The sequence below is a fragment of the Ostrea edulis genome, chromosome 5, assembly GCF_947568905.1.
Source record: "Ostrea edulis chromosome 5, xbOstEdul1.1, whole genome shotgun sequence".
Taxonomy (NCBI): Eukaryota; Metazoa; Mollusca; class Bivalvia; order Ostreida; family Ostreidae; genus Ostrea; species Ostrea edulis.
In genome coordinates this window covers 11119009-11137520 of record NC_079168.1, presented here as the reverse complement: position 1 = coordinate 11137520, position 18512 = coordinate 11119009, and the positions used below count along the sequence as shown (strand labels likewise).

Genomic DNA, 18512 nt, shown 5'->3' with positions numbered 1-18512 from the left:
AGGTAAAGATTTTAAATCTCTACAAATTTATGTTATGAAATTTGAAAACGCACATGCGCACGCACGTGCATTGACATTTGAATATTCAATTAATTCGATGACCATAACTTTTTTGTTTTTTGTGAAAATCTTTTCAAACTTGTATTGTATATGTATCTTGACATTCTTAACAAATGAGTACAGTCATAATAACTATCCGGCACGTGCATGCACGTGTGCTAAATTCTGATTGGACGATTTTCAAATCGCCATAACTTTCTTGTAAATAATTGAAACAATATGAAATTTATACTGTAAGTATATCTATAAAATGCCTATTGAATGACATCAACATTGATGCTCAGTCATACTCACGTGCGCGTGTATGAACGTGCATAGCTTTTCTTTCATTTTTCGGGTACTAAAATGGCTATAACTATTGAATTAAAAATTGAAATGAATTCAAATTTACCCTGAGGATCTATGATATGAATGTCTATGAAATGGTGTCAACAAATTTTCCATTATCAAAATAACGTGCGCGTGAATGCGCGTGCATTGTAATTTTTGACGTCTAAATTTAAGTATTGTTCTATAACATTTTGAGATTGCAATGAATAGGTTTGAAAAGTAGGTTGCAGGTATGTTTTGGGCCTCTCAATTTATTAATAGTCTCAAAATCTCTTCCCTGCACGCGCATGCACGTGCGCTTAATTCTGATTGGACGATTTTGAAATCCCAATAACTTTCTTATGAGTGAAGCAATCGATACCAAATTCATATAGTAAGTATATTATTCAAATGTCTATTGATTAGCATCAACAAAATTGCTGTGTCGTACTCACGCGCACGTGTTTGCACGTGCATTGATTTCGGTCTTTGTAGTTTTGACTTGCCGTTAATTTCTCGTTATTCATTGAACTGTTGTGAAACTTCTCTTGTACTCATATAGTAAGACTTCTAATGTATCGAGATGGTCAAATTACTTATTAGCACGTGCATGCACATACGTGCACGTGCACAAAACTCTCAGATCTTTATAACTGATTTGTATTAGCATGAAATGGACTGAACGTTATAAAATAGTTATATATTCACATGCTACACAGTTTGCAATGGTCAAAACCACTTGTACTGAAATAAATGGCACCACTTCCTAAATGGGGGAATGTTTGGGGAACATCTGTAACGGTCCCCGTTACAATAAGTACTAGTTATTATTATTATTATTATTCTTTTTCTCCGGTACTTTTTTGTCCGGTAGTGTTCTCAGGAACTACAAAAGGGATCGATATGAAACTTTCCAGGATGATAGTATAGCGTTTGTAGATGTGCATAGTGATAGTCATTTTGTTTGCACGTGCATGCACGCGCGCGCACGTGCATTGCAATTTTGGTACAAAAAATGGAAAATCAGAATATTGAAGGAAGCGATATAAAACCTAAATAGGATGATAGTATATCATTTGTACATATGAAAAATAATAGTTATTTTGCCAGCACGCGCACGCATGCGCGTGCACGCGCATTACAAAATTTGTACGCTAACTTTGGAATCAGTCTAACTTTTTTGTTGTTCATTGAAATGGCTTGAAATTCATATCATAGGTAGATATTGAGACCCTTAACTGATTTACATGGTCAAAATTACCAATTTGCACGCGCATGCACGTGCGCTTCATTTTGATTGGATAATGCTAAAACGTTTGTAACTATCTTATTTATGAAGCGAATGAGATGATATTCACAGCATACGTAGACAATATGTGTATCTATATGTTGGTGTAAAAAAAATGCCAACACACACGCGCATGCGCGTGCAACGTTTTTTAAATATTCAATTTTTAAAGGACGATAACGTTTTTGTTTTTCATCAAATTCTATTCATATTAGGGGTTTAGATGTATCTTGGTACTCCTTACAAATTGCTGTGGTTAGAATTACTGCTCAGCACCTGCATGCACGTGTGCTGATTTCTGATTGGACGATTTTAAAATCGCTATAACTTCCTTATATTTGGTGGAAACGTTATGAAATTCATACTGTGGGTATATGATACAAATGCCTGTTGAACGACATCAACAAAAATTCGGAATCATACACGCGTGCGCGTGTATGCACGTGCAACGCTTTCTTTCATTTCTTGGTACTGAAATGACCATATTGAACGTACTACATGTAATTAAAGGCTAAAATAAAATGATTTTTTCCTATAGATTCACAAGGACATCACTTTTTAATTTGGGGAGGTTTGGGGAACATCTGTAACGGTCCCCGTTACAATTAGAACTAGTTGTACATATAATGATAAGAGCAATGGTAATGTTAACACATTTAATCAAATTGTAAGAGGACAATATTGCAAACAGAATTCAAAAAGAAAAAAACAAGAGCAACTCTCATGCTGTGAGATACCCTCATCCAATATATTCAGAAATGTAGTGATAGTCCAAGACATCCATTTTGATTAACCCCATTCTTTCATTTGGTCAAAAATGCATCTGGCAGTCTTTTTTCAGCACTTTCTCTAATATTGAATAGTATTAATATTAGAAAACTGACAGGTCAGAAAGGGCCCACAATGAATATTTTACAGGCAGAAATGAAGAAGAAAATTAAAGCTATGACCTTATCAATATTCAAAAATTCTCATAACTCTGTAACGACAATGCCAATGAATATGAAAATTGAAAGGGGTCCTCCTCTGCCTAATCAATATATTATGCATTAGATTTACGAAAAATCTTATCGCATGCAATAGAAATTGCTGATGGAAAGACAGAATTCTAACAAGAATTTCAGTAAAACTGATGGATGCTCCCCAAAATACATCTAACCAATGAACCTCTTCATATGACGAATGACTCGCACAATGATAAATAATTGTTGAAATATTGTTGAAATGAAGGTTTTTTTTTCCTATATGTCCAACTTGAGTGATGTTGACCTTTACAAAATGACATTGAGTGACCTTTGTCTGAAACCCATTTCCCTATTACTTATTTGTTTGATATATGATCAATACCTGTTCAAAAACTGTTGAAATAAAGAATTTTATTTTAATATAAGGTATTTGTTCTGAATGACCTTGACCTTTCCAAAATGACCTTGGTCCAAAAGTCCCAGTCTCAAGGAATACTTGTGATCAATTATGATCAATTTCTGATGAAAGGTTTAGGAGATAGAAATTTTGCATCAAAAACTATTGAAATCAGGAACTTTTATATGTTCTGAGTGACCTTGACCTTTCCAAAATGACCTTGAAAGACCTTGGTCCAAAGGCCCTTGTCTCAAGGAGCATTTGCGATCAATTTTATCAATTTCTGATGAAAGGTTAATCAGTGATTCATTTTGTCGTGCGTCCTGCGTAAATTACGCATTGAATTTGCTCAGGACGCATGATTTCAATAACTGTGCATCCCGGCGGACGCATGAACATTCGAAATTATATGAAAATGTTTTCATTCCCCCCCCCCCCCCCCCCCCCCCCCCCGGGTAATTAGTATCAAATCTAAGCTCCAGAACGGACTACACACCCGAGATATTCCAAATTAAGAATTAAGAATATTGATATTTCATTGGTCAACTCGCATTGCATTAACCAATGAAACCAAATGATATATAAGGCACTACGGCGGGTAAACAAAACTGGGAACTAGAATTTCCTCGCATATAATCTGATTCCACCGATTTTTTTTTATGTTTTAAAACTTCCTAATTAGGGAAAGTTAACAACAGTTTTGCAAAGTGATATGAATGATAATATTGTCAGTAACTATATACGGGTAAAAAACAAACGCAGAGTCCCTGAAATCAAACGTCAGTCCTGAAAGTGAAAATGAAGTAAAGGTTGAGAAAATTCGAAAGGTGAAAAAAATGCATCAAAAATGACTTACACTTTATTCTTGGCTAAGATTTGAGAAAAATGAAGAAAATGGAGAAAAAATTATTTATTGCAGCATTTGCACAGAACAAAAAAACTAAATGGCATGAACATAGGAATAAAAACTTCCATCATTCAACTTTATGCACCTGAAAATCATTTTGCAATATGAACTAGCTACGAACAAGAATTTTCTGTAAATGATGGCTTGTAATAAAAAGCGACATACTCATTCTCTAGAAGGGGGTGACAACACTAAGCTTCTTCCTTAACTTGGTTTGTTTATACCTGTGATTGTCAGGCTGTTTGTTTGAAATAATGAAATTTGGACTCATTCATTTTAGCATGGGACTCATTATTGTAATCAAGGGGAGTCCGCTGGACTCATGATAATCATTTTCAAAATGAATCACTGCAGGTTTAGGAGATATGAGCTCACACCGACGGACAGACATGACAACGACTATATGCTCCCATAACATTTTTTGGAGAGCAAAAAAAATCAAAAGGGGTCTTCCTCTACCTAATTTGAATATAAAAATGAAAATCTTTTCATGTAATCTTAAGTTGTTGTGTGCAATAGACAGTGCTGTCATCTTATTGTTATAAAAAAAGTTCTAATAAATCCCATAACTGTAAGATCAAAGCCAATTAATGAATGTGAAAATAAAAAGAGGTCTTCCTTTTCCTAATAATCCAAGTATCATGAATAAAATTTATGAAAATCTTTCCGAGGAAATTTAAGTTATCAAGTGCAACAGAAAGTGCTGACTGACAGACACACAGACAAATGGACAGTGATTACATGTACCATAGAGCACCTGCCATTTGGCAGGGCTCTAAAAATGTTTGTCAAATATCAAAGTGAAGATTGATTGATTGATAGTATCTTGTTTAACGTCTCTCTCGAGAATTTTTCACTCAATGACATATGGAGACGTCACCAAGACCGGTGAAGGGCTTCAAAGTTAGACCTATACTCGGCACTTACAGCCATTGAGCAGTGAGGGTTCTTTAGCGTGCCACACCTACTGTGACACAGGACATCCGTTTTTAAGGTCATCTCCGAGGACCCGTGACATTCACACCTGATGCCGAGCATTTGGCGATAGAAAGAAAGATTTTACTATGATAAAGTATAGCTTGAGCAGCAAGATCATTACATTTCAAAATAACATGTACTTGGCACCAACATGATGGGGAACACGTGTATAAGTTGATGTTCCTAGCCTTATGAGCATTACTTTTATCTGACCCACAAAGAGATGAGAGACGAACGGAAAGACAGACAGACAGATGCACATCTATGATGACTGAGTATGCATATGTGTATGTTTGATTAATCTAGCTTTACTAGTACACATGTATCAATATTTCTACCTTGTTTTATGCCTATAGAATTACCTCTGCAATGAGACCTTGACCTTTGAACATAAAAAACAATAGGCTTCTTCCTTTAATCATTAGGAAATTTGTGTACCAGGTTTGATGATCCTTGTCTTATAAGTGTTGTTTTTAATCTGACCAACAAATTGCTGACAGACAATCAGATGGACAGATGCACTGCCCCATACCATATGACTTGTTTATGAAAAGTTTACAAAAACAATAAAGAATCTATGATGATTAAATATGTATATTCTTTTCAAATGAAGTCAATTTGATTAAATATGTAATACTATATTCTTCTTCACATGAAGTCTATTTCATTAATTTAAAAATAAAAATAAATCCAAACTATTAAAAATGCTGTAATAGTCTGGTGGTTTTCTGGTTTATATAAAGTAACCTCTGGTCGACATAGAATGCACTATTAAAAGAATGCCATGTCATAATTTTCACATGATAACAATTTGGTATATAATATGTTACATTTTATACCATATCTAACACTACAGTACCTGTCAGGGACTTAGTTACTGCCAGTCCAAAATAATTATAGAAGGCTATGGATGTGAGGTATAGAATACAAAAGACCAATAATCTGGGCTCATTGTAGATCTGATACAGGGCATCCAGGCTGTTCTCATAGCTGTTGTTTACGTCAGACCCAGGAACATAGTACATCACAGGCAACACTATCTACAATCCAAACATTCAGTCAGTTAGTGGCTACAAAGAAAGATTGACATGTAGATCAACATCTCCATACTAAAGTCATCTAGAATGCATAATGCAAATGAAGTTTTGTACTTTTTCTTCCTTCATCAAAATATGACTTACTGCAGACATCATGATAACACCATATATGCCCTCCATTCCAACAACCTGTTGATAAAATTTTTTTTTATCAATTATTATATCCTTTATCTTCATATATAAATTAGTTGTCATAATGAGTATCATTAAGGTGCTCTTCTTGTCAGAATGTACATGTACTATGCTGTAGTCTGAATGTACATGTACTATGCTGTACTAAATATACATGTATATAATGTATGACGGATGCTTAATAAATGGTGATAGTCATTAAGGACAGATTTAAAATCAATAGAATCAATACACTGTAACTGCATATACAATGTACAAGCCTAGGCTAATTATAACATTATTTATTTTCATTAATATTATTAATCTTCAATAAGCACAAATTTTCCTTTGATCTTAAATCTTTTTATAAAGACAATGACCTAATTTAAATATCTGAGCTCTGCATGAACAGAAATTGCATGTACTAATAATAGATGTATAAAATTTCGTGACAACTCATCCACAAATATTTTAAAATAATTGTGTCCGAGCATGCTTATAATGAATTTACATTTACAGTAAAACACCATTACACCGAGCACGCTTATAATGAATTTACATTTACAGTAAAACACCATTACACCGAGCACGCTTATAATGAATTTACATTTACAGTAAAACACCATTACACCGAGCACGCTTATAATGAATTTACATTTACAGTAAAACACCATTACACCGAGCACGCTTATAATGAATTTACATTTACAGTAAAACACCATTACACTGAGCACGCTTATAATGAATTTACATTTACAGCGAAGTGATTTGCATTCCCTGTAGTTTTAAAACGTATTTTGAACTTATCAAATGTAACGAATTACGTTTGTAACAAATCAGAATTGTTCATCCTCTCCACTTTGTTTAAAGTGTGTTTTACTGTAACAATATAAAGAGTTATATCTTTAACAATATTGTGTAATAAGTAAATATGTCTAGTACAGTAGTCAGTGTAATTAGTCAATAATCTGTCTAGTAGTCAGTGTAATAAGTAAATATGTCTAGTACAGTAGTCAGTGTAATTAGTCAATAATCTGTCTAGTAGTCAGTGTAATAAGTAAATATGTCTAGTACAGTAGTCAGTGTAATTAGTCAATAATCTGTCTAGTAGTCAGTGTAATTAGTCAATAATATGTCTAGTACAGTAGTCAGTGTAATTAGTCAATAATATGTCTAGTACAGTAGTCAGTGTAATTAGTCAATAATATGTCTAGTAGTCAGTGTAATTAGTCAATTATATGTCCAGTACAGTAGTCAGTGTAATTAGTCAATAATATGTCTAGTACAGTAGTCAGTGTAATTAGTCAATAATCTGTCTAGTAGTCAGTGTAATTAGTCAATAATATGTCTAGTACAGTAGTCAGTGTAATTAGTCAATAATATGTCTAGTACAGTAGTCAGTGTAATTAGTCAATAATATGTCTAGTAGTCAGTGTAATTAGTCAATTATATGTCCAGTACAGTAGTCAGTGTAATTAGTCAATAATATGTCTAGTACAGTAGTCAGTGTAATTAGTCAATATGTCTAGTAGTCAGTGTTATTAGTCAATAATATGTCTAGTACAATAGTCAGTGTAATTAGTCAATAATATGTCTAGTAGTCAGTGTAATTAGTCAATAATATGTCTAGTGCAGTAGTCACTCAGTGCACTCACATGTAACGGATGAAGATTCCTCTTCTTCAGAAACAGTTCTTCTATCACCATTTGACTCGCACTAACAACCTGACTTCCTAATATGAGCACAATACCTTCAAAGGAAAATACAGAAAACAGACATATCAGTGGTGTATTTCAATATTACATGCTGCATAAACCTCTTGACCTTACACATACATGCATTTAATATACCTCTTATTATCAATTCTCAAATATGATTGGCTGATGGGAAGCCTTTAAAATTTAATGATGACTCCCAAAATGCACTGTTTACTACAATAATGACCTTCAAATCACTGCATGTGCACAATATTGACCAGTCATAATTATTAATGTCTGCTGAATTTGATTACTTATGAATTTATTAGAAATTACATCCTAAAAGAAATGATAATTTCGAGTGAATCAAACCTCAGTCTTAGGTAGACTTCCGATAGACAAGTTCTGCTCCTTTGCTTGTTATGCAGTCGACATTACATCATCATTTTTTGTGCACAATTTGTGTCTTGTCTGGATCTCTATTGTAAACTACTACTTAGGACCGAGATAGTATATATATGTAACATTACAGAGAGGTAGGACTTTTATCAGACATAGAATTATACAATTTTTTTGTAATAAACCAGTTTTCTGTTTCTAGGACAAAAAGATCATTTGAATCATCTTTTGAATTTTAAATTCGGTGCACAATCCCACGTCACAGTAGGCCTTACAGCCTACTTCTTGAAATGATCAACGTGAAACACACAGTGTAGAAATCTAAATGTGTGTTACAAATGCAGGATATCAATTTGAGTTTAATTGTTTCTATATTGGTATAATAAAACAATTGATCACTGTGATCAATTCAACATGGGAAAACAAGAACCCTCCAATGGGTCCACTCAGTGACCTGACCTGATTTAGGCCACTGCACGACCTTAGCCAAGTCAGCTAGGTCATCTCGTGGACCCAGTCTCGGGTTCTCATTTTTCCATGTTGACCTGATGATGGGCGATTAATTGTATAATGACCTGAACTTTCAAATACCATGAAATTAAAGTTGCAGACAGACGATGATTTTAAGACCAAAACAATCTGACGTGTCTCCTTTAAATCTTAAGTTTGTTCTTAGGGACATAATTAAGTTGAAACAATTAAGATGAGTCTGTGAAATACTTGGCTAAAATGAGAATGGCAAATGACATTGATCTTATATGTCATACACACGTACTTTTGATTTTTTTAAAAAGTATAAATGAGGTTTCTGTGTGGTATAGTTCAAAGTAATAACCAGTGCACATGGAAAAGGACAGATTGAGAGACCCTCAGTTTCAGGGCATAATGATACACAATGCCTCCAACTATGGCCACATCCAATTGTGACAAATTTGGTCTTGACCTTAATGAATGACATTGACCTATACGTTTAGTAGTCCTGGAAATGACCTTGATCTTTCATTTCACAAAGTGTAAATACAGTATTTGTCTTGTATAGATTAAAAGTAATAACCTAGTTTACATTCAGCCAAAAAAAAAAAAATCAAAGAGAAACACCATGGCCCCGAATCTCAGGTTCATAAAAATACAAGTAAAAAAAAATCAAACACAATGTTGATAACTGGACATGTGCTAAAATTTACAACAATCTCTTGACCAATCAGGAGCTGCAACTTACATAAATACAATATGTAATCATTTAGTAAATGATGACTCACCAAGGAGAGTTTTTGATCCCGCAGTGTTTGATGACCTGTTCTGAAACACACTGGAGCATCCCACTAGGATCAGTCCACACATGGTGACAAGCATGCCACTCCAATGCACCATTCGTAATTTTCTTTTCAGAAAGATTTTCTGTAAAACATCATACATCTTGTGTCGATACACATACTAGGGTATACAAAAAGTCATATTCCTAATACACGTCATAAGGGAAAGATAACACGGGGGAAAAAAATCCTTTCTTCTGAAATTGAGTTTACATGATATTCGTATTTTGAAAATTTCCAAAAGCCATAACTTTGTATCGACCTTCTGATTGTAATGACATCTAGTTTCTCATTTTTCTGTGTGTTTATTTTTATAGCAAGTTAAACCAAAACTCACAGATAACACTCCAGCAAATATAATGATTGATCCCCTCAACATCTGCCACACGGAGGCATCAACATACACCAAACCAATCCCTGTGTAAAAATACAAATATAATGACTGATCCCCTCAACATCTGCCACACGGAGGCATCAACATACACCAAACCAATCCCTGTGTAAAAATACAAATATAATGACTGATCCCCTCAACATCTGCCACACGGAGGCATCAACATACACCAAACCAATCCCTGTGTAAAAATACAAATATAATGACTGATCCCCTCAATATCTGTCACACGGAGGCATCAACACACACCAAACCAATCCCTGTGTAAAAATACAAATATAATGACTGATCCCCTCAACATCTGCCACACGAAGGCATCAACATACACCAAACCAATCCCTGTGTAAAAATACAAATATAATGACTGATCCCCTCAACATCTGCCACACGGAGGCATCAACATACACCAAACCAATCCCTGTGTAAAAATACAAATATAATGACTGATCCCCTCAATATCTGTCACACGGAGGCATCAACACACACCAAACCAATCCCTGTGTAAAAATACAAATATAATGACTGATCCCCTCAATATCTGCCACACGGAGGCATCAACATACACCAAACCAATCCCTGTGTAAAAATACAAATATAATGACTGATCCCCTCAACATCTGCCACACGGAGGCATCAACAGACACCAAACCAATCCCTGTGTAAAAATACAAATATAATGACTGATCCCCTCAATATCTGTCACACGGAGGCATCAATATACACCAAACCAATCCCTGTGTAAAAATACAAATATAATGACTGATCCCCTCAATATCTGTCACACGGAGGCATCAACATACACAAAACCAATCCCTCAGTAAAAATACAAATATAATGACTGATCCCTTCAATATCTGTCACATGGAGGCATCAACATACACCAAACCAATCCCTGTGTAAAAATACAAATTTAATATAATGACTGATCACCTCAATATCTGTCACACGGAGGCATCAACATACACCAAACCAATCCCTGTGTAAAAATACAAATATAATGACTGATCCCCTCAACATCTGTCACACGGAGGCATCAACATACACCAAACCAATCCCTGTGTAAAAATACAAATATAATGACTGATCCCCTCAACATCTGCCACACGGAAGCATCAACACACACCAATCCAATCCCTGTGTAAAAATACAAATACAGGTGACTTTCGATGGTTCAAACTTCGATCTCTCGAAGTGAAATCATGGTCCTGATATTTTTCCCTCAGTAACTACTTAAAGGACACAACGCATGTTTCTAAACTTTTTCATTTTTTCAGCAAAATTAACTCTTTTTATGCGTAAAACTACTTTAAATGTGTTTTAAATGAAACATTTTGCGTAGTTTTCGAGTTTGAAAGCGATGAAATTCAAATCTTGCGATATGCATATTTTCTTTCGCTAGTTTACGCGCCATTTTGTGTAATGTCATATGCGCCCTCGGGTTTGAAAACATTTATTAGCCATTTCATAAACAGATTAGTTTCACCAAGAGCAGTTATATGCGAGATGCAGCCTGTTACAATTGCAGATACATCTATTCCTTTGTCAACTTCAGAATTTGAACAAATTTTAGAGAAAGTTCATATATCCGACACATTAGCAGAGACGGAGAAAGAACGATGTGGAGGACTTGTATCTGAATACCAGGATATATTTTCCACAAATTCTACAGATATTGGAACTACTGACAAGGTGTACCATCATATAGAACTGTCAGATACAACACCTTTTAAGCAGAAATACAGACGCATACCACCAGCGATGGTAGAAGAAGTAAGAAATCACATACAAGAGTTGCTAGCCAGTGGAATCATCAGACCATCTCATTCACCATTTTCCTCTAATGTGGTATTAGTCAGGAAACATGATGGGTCCTTACGCATGTGTGTGGATTATAGACAGCTGAATTTACGGACTGTGAGGGATAACTACGCACTGCCAAGAATAGATGAAATATTAGATTCACTTGCTGGGAATTGTTACTTTTCTGTATTAGATATGAAATCTGGGTACCATCAAATCGAAATTTTAGAACAGCATAAGCAGCGAACAGCTTTTACAGTTGGGCCATTAGGATTCTTTGAATTCAATAAAATGCCATTTGGACTTGCAAATGCCCCGGCTACGTATCAAAGACTACAAGAACAATGTTTAGGAGATCTTCATTTAAAAGTGTGTTTTATTTATTTAGATGATGTAATAGTTTTCTCTAGGACATTTGACGAACATCTAGACGAACATCTTGACCGCCTTAAGCAAGTTTTTGATAGGTTTAGGAAATTTAGTCTGAAGCTCTCCCCTAAGAAGTGTTCTTTCTTCATAAAAAGGTAAAGTATATAGGTCACATTGTTTCTGAAGATGGGGTACAGGTGGACCCAGACAAGGTAGACAAAGTCTTAAACTGGCCTACTCCTAAAACTCCTGAAGATGTACGACAGTTTTTAGGCTTCGCAGGATACTACAGGAAATTTATCCAGGATTTTTCAAAGATTGCACGACCATTGATAGATATCATGGCAACTGGAAAGAAACCCAGAGGAAAAAAGAAACTGCCTCCATTGACATGGCATTGGGGACCATCTCAAGACAAAGCATTCACTATATTGAAAGAGAAATTAACATCATCGCCAGTGCTTGCATATCCTGATTTCAGCAGTCCATTTGAGTTACACACTGATGCATGTCAAAGTGGACTCGGAGCGATATTGTATCAAGAACAGGATGGGATTAAACGCGTTATTGCATATGCCAGCAGGGGACTTAGTAAATCTGAAAGAAATTATCCTACTCATAAACTGGAATTTTTAGCTTTAAAATGGGCAATTATGGAAAAGTTTTCAGATTACCTTACAGGACAGACATTTTCAGTGTTTACAGACAACAACCCCCTCACATATGTTTTAACTACAGCAAAATTAGATGCAACTGGCCACAGATGGATTGCCGCACTGTCTTCATACAACTTCAGTATTACATACAAGCCAGGTAAATTGAACACCGATGCAGATATATTGTCTAGATTACCAGCGAAGACCGAGACCATGGATACTGAAGCTGTCAGAGCGATAGTCAATGCTGATGATAAGCCACCATATATCAAGACACTACCAGTTTTGCCTGCTGTGTGTCAGCAGTTACATCTGCCTTCAAATATTAAGGACATTCGGCACATTGACATTCAGCAAATTCAGGCTGAGGATGCTGCCATTTCGGCTATAATAGGTTATGTCAAAGCTGGAAAGAAACCTCCAAGGAACTCTGCAAGTTGCGAGGTTGAGGCAGTTCTTCATCAAAACTTTAAGAAGCTGAAGATGAAAGATGACATACTTATTAGAGAGACACAGAATGCAGATGGTACCTGTCATCAACAATATGTTGTGCCACATACATTTAGTCCTGTGATCCTGCACTATTTGCACAACGATATGGGTCATCCAGGCAGAGACAAAACTATAGCTTTAGTCCGAAGTAGATTTTACAGGCCAAGGATGCACACAGATGTATTGAAGTGGGTTGACGAGTGTGAGAGATGCATCAAGTTCAAGACACCTAACAACCAGAAAGCATCATTAGTAAACATCACAACTACTCAACCTTTAGAGTTAGTTTGTATGGATTACATGACGTTAGAACCATCCAAAGGAAACATACAGAACATATTAGTCCTGACAGACCATTTTACCAAATATGCAGTAGCAGTACCAACGAAGAATCAAACAGCAAGGACTACAGCTGAGGCAATTTTTAACAACTTCGTCGTCCATTATGGTCTGCCGCAGAAACTTCATTCAGATCAAGGAGCGAACTTCTGTAGTAATTTGATTAAAGAATTATGCCAAATTACTGGGATATCCAAATCCAGAACTACACCATATCATCCCATGGGCAACGGAATAACAGAATGCTTTAACAGAACCATTCTTTCTATGTCAGGCACTTTGGATCCAGAACAGAAACATAATTGGAAAAAACATGTCTCTCCATTAGTACATGCGTACAACTGTACTGTACATGATTCAACAGGATTCTCTCCATATTATTTGATGTTTGATCTCATTTTTGGAATCGAGCGAAATTGCCAATTTAAATTGACTTCTTCATACATTGAAACCCTACAGGAAAATCTCAGAAATGCATATCATCAAGCTGAAACAGCAATTAAGAATTCTCAGACGAAACAGAAGTTGCATTATGACACCAAGATAAGAGGAGTAATCTTGAATGAAGGAGATCGAGTTTTAGTTAAGGTTGTCAGTTTTGATGGGAAACACAAAATTCAGGATAAATGGGAGGAAAATCCCTACATCATCATTAGTCAGCCAAATGTTTCAATTCCGGTTTATAAGGTGAGACGAGAAGATGGCCAAGGCAGAATCAGAATTCTACATAGGAATTTATTATTGCTCATTGGTTCCAAGTTATCTTCACCTGTTCCAGCACCTAGATTTAGAACCAAGAGAAGTGAAAAATCTCAAGATAGAGAAAAGAGATCTGCCATCCAGGATCAGTTGGAAGGATCTGATGATGATGCAGACAGCATGTATGTTACAGTGGAATGCCTGGTACCATTTAGTGATGCACTGTCTGAGGATGTTGCAGATAGTACTCACACTATTACTGGTGACAATCAGAGTGGTGTTGAGTACCTGGAGGACGGATCAGGGGAGGACGCTCCCAATCAGAGTACTCAGGAACTACCTGATGATCTTGATTCCAGCAGTTCTCATATGGATGATTTACATGAACCTGTAGCTGAGGTTCCTGATGAACATGATGATGATGATGATAACCAAGATGATGATAATGAGACCGATTTGCCTAGAAGGTTGACAAGGATCAAAAAGAAGCCGCAATGGATGGAACATTATGCCTGTAGTCTACTTCGTGTGGATGTTTGCAAATTAACATTACTAATCTTGGTCTGTTGCGGTAGCTCAGTGGTAGGGCCTTCGCTTCTTAACCGGAAGGGCGTGAGTTATAGCCCCGCTTATGCCATGGCCGCGTCAAACCTAAGACGTAAATATTAGTAGTCATTGCTCCTTTGCCAAACACTCGGCATTTAGAAGTGGGATCTTTCTTATATGACCTTTAAACAGAGGTTCCCTCTCGCAGCAGGCATAGGTAAATGAAAGAACTCTCACTGCTGCGGCCCTGGGCGCTAAGAAATGGTCTAAATTTGTGGTACGTTGTTCGTGAAAAAGATTTTTAAAAAATGTCCAATATATCCCAATCCCTTATTGTGGTTCCGGGATTGTTATTTTTGCATTCCATTAAGGAACCTCTCATATAAGTTTTGTATTTTTTTAGTTCAGTGGTTCTTCAGATTGGAGATCAGGTTTTCCAACAGTCTGTTAGAATTCCCATGAGCACAAATAGTGCTCCTTTATTAGCTGACCTGTTTTTATATTCTTATGAACCACAGTTTATTCAAAAGCTTCTACATGAGAAGGAAAAAATCTCTTGTTGTGGCCTTCAACTGGACATTTTGATAAATTGACGTTTTATCTATTTACAATAATCCTTTGCATTCATGAAAAGTGAAGATAACGAACAGTTAACAATCTCATAACTCCTATAAACAATACAAAATAGATAGTCAACCAGTCAAAAGGAGTTGCTTACTCCTCCTAGGCACCTGATCCCATCTCTGGAGTGTCCAGGGGTCCGTGTTTGCCCAACTATCTATTTTGTATTGGTTACAGGAGTTATGAGAGTGATCACTTGTTCGTTATCTTCACCTTGTGTAGTTAAGAAAACACGGACTCCTGGACATATCGTCGCTGTAGAGGCAGACGGTCGTATGTGTATGCAAAGTTTGAGTTCAAATAAGAGAGAAAAACACAAAGAAAAATCAGAAACCTGATCCAAAACTTTTCGATATGGTACAAAGTGTCTAAATCGATTTAGAAACACAAAGAAATACTTTAATGTTGTTTTATATCTGTTTTCAAACCTATTTTCACATATACGTCCTTTTGGTTTGGTAGTATTCAATCATTGTTTACTTTACTTAAGGTCGTATCTTCCACTTACCGCCTTTTTAAATTATCCAGAATGGGAATGAAACAGATACTACGTAAGTGAATCATGTTCAAAAAATCATGCATTCATTCCATTTATAAAATAGAACAAAGAAGTTTGTACATGTATACTTCACAGAATGTACTATTTCAAAACAAAAATATCTGAATTTGTCATTCAACAAAACACACACCCATGAATAGTGTGCAAAATACTTTCATTATTTCATCCCACAAATCAATATTAATAATATCAGTTCAGCTTGCTAATCTACTAACATTCACAAATAATCGTCAATGGGTAGCTACATTTATATCAGAAATCTTCGAAAATGTGATCTACAAAAACCAGATAGATTAATAGAACACGCATCAACATCGGATTCCGCACCAACATCAGAAAAAAGAAACAAACCTGTTTTGTGGGTTTGTTCAAATGGAATCATGTGATAAAAAAATGAATTCTTGGAACGCTTCTTGGCAAAACTGACAAACAAAAACCACACAGTGCACAGATTATGAGATGCTCTACCGTAACCTTGAGTCAATCTGAACTGTCTTCTTCATCGGGTTCTTCCAGAACGTTACACACATTCCCCTTGTAAGGAAGCTGTGAGTAGAAACTGAGGAATGTTTTTCTTGCATAGATTCATTAGATCTTTGAACTTGGTATCTGATATTGGGATAAGGCTGAATACAGTGGTTTAAGATGTAATTTTTCATGTTTCTCAGCTTTCCTACACTGCTTCTTCCCTAAATATCAACTGCATGTATATTCTGGCGGACTGATTTTGTATTTGAAAAATATTTTGGTAGGGTCTTCCTTTCGATGATACTGAAATGAATGGATATTGTTCCATTTTAATCTTGCTCCACCTTCTGCAAAAACCCTGTTGCCTATACAGTCATCTGTAAGACTTTTGAAATGTAATACATCTGTGTGTGCCAACTCCTTCACCACATACTTGGGTGGGTTTACTTTAGCATTGCGGACACCAAGCATCCAATCACTGGGAGAATACATATCTGCATGTTTTGTGGATCGTTCAATAGTAGCTTGAACAGAATCTCCCTCCATTTGTGAGTGCCCTCTTTCAAAATAATTGCGTGTTATCTTTTGAATTGGAAGATTAACAACCGAGTAGAGACACATCCCACTAAATGGTAAATTTCTTTGTTGTCCGGTGCAACTGTTTGAATAGTACAACAGTTCATCGATTGACCCCACACTTTTATTGTAGTCAAGAAGACATGAAGCGCCACCGTTTCCTCGCTTTGCTATGGTTTCTACCACATGTTGCAAACAGTTTCTTTAGTAATTACATCAAATATAGTGAAGTTGTAAGTAGCAAGTTTTCTGCTGTAGTATAAGTCATTTACTTGAGCTTTAGGAGTGACAAGTACCTTTTGCAAATCAAAGTTGATAGTTTTGATCATCACATTTTCAGTTGATCTCGGTTTATCTTCTTGCTTTTCCATCCCTTATACTTCCTGCTTTATTTTTTCCAAATGCATCAGGAAATGCTCATATGTATATCATTCTTTGGCCTATGAAACCATACATTGAACTCGGTACCAAATATTGTACCATACAGGCAATATTTCTGTGCCTCATTGTAGTCCTTTTTACACTTCTCAGTGTACAAATTGTACATTTTTCTTATGGATAGAGAACTGTCCAAATATTCTGTTCTTGGGAATTAACGGATGTGGTCTCTGATAAAATTTTTGTCATCCTCTGAAATTGTGTTCTTTGGAATATGTTTTCCTCTATTGTCTGTTGAAGAGAGAGGGTGCTTTTTCTTCTTCTATGCTTACGTAACTGTTTTCTCACCAATATCCAATGTTCCCAAAAGTGTTCTCTTTCATAAATCTACCTTGCTCTCATCTATAGGCAAATAATAATGAACAGTGTGTTTCCTTCTTGATTCTTCTTCTGGATTTTTGGTTTTTCCACGCTTTTCTGACATTATTGCATAACACCTTATGAAATATCTTTGACGATCGTATGATAGATTCCAGTAACTTTGAAATATATCCGACCTCTGGGTGTTACTGATTTTGTCTTGACATTTGTACTTGCATTTGCAAGTTGTTTCTTTCTATGTTCTCCAAGAGATTTTACTGCCCTTGCAGTTTGCGTATGCCTTTCCTTTATTGCAAAGCTGCCTGGCTTTATTTCTTTTCCATTCTGTTGTGTTTCTTTGCTTTCGTCCACATCTCAATGTACTAGTCGTACAAGTAGATGGTTCATTAAAACTGCTGTTGCAACTGTCTTCACATTCATTTTCATTAGCACAGACATTTTTTGTCTTTCTAAATGTACGTTCATTTTTATTCTTCCCCAGAGAACTTGAACTATTAAGCCATTTTCTCTTACCTCCACTTGGAAGTACATATTCATCTGAAGAATCTTCAATTAGATCGAAACTGCTTTCATATGTTGTACTTTCTGCATCTTGTGAATCGTTACCTAACGTATGATTAGATTATGTCAATCTTGATATGATGTTTCCTTCACCTGTACTGGTAAGCTCAACTATCACTTCATCGCAAGGGATGTCACCAATAGCATTAAGT

At 35.8% G+C, this 18512-nt stretch overlaps 1 protein-coding gene across 2 annotated transcripts in view; it reads right to left on the bottom strand.

Moving 5' to 3' along the window:
• Nucleotides 1-18512, bottom strand: part of LOC125651918 (solute carrier family 35 member F6-like) — a 46435-nt gene that overhangs the window by 7523 nt on the left and 20400 nt on the right. For both annotated transcript variants that reach the window (XR_008803385.1, XM_056166653.1), the window contains exons 6-10: nt 9859-9938; nt 9468-9606; nt 7768-7862; nt 6086-6130; nt 5764-5944 (exon numbers count right to left, since the gene is read on the bottom strand). Coding sequence is in view for 1 of the 2 variants with exons in the window: in XM_056166653.1 (XP_056022628.1) it covers nt 5764-5944; nt 6086-6130; nt 7768-7862; nt 9468-9606; nt 9859-9938 (540 nt within the window). In the remaining variant the exon portion in view is untranslated. The remainder of the gene's footprint in view (nt 1-5763; nt 5945-6085; nt 6131-7767; nt 7863-9467; nt 9607-9858; nt 9939-18512) is intronic.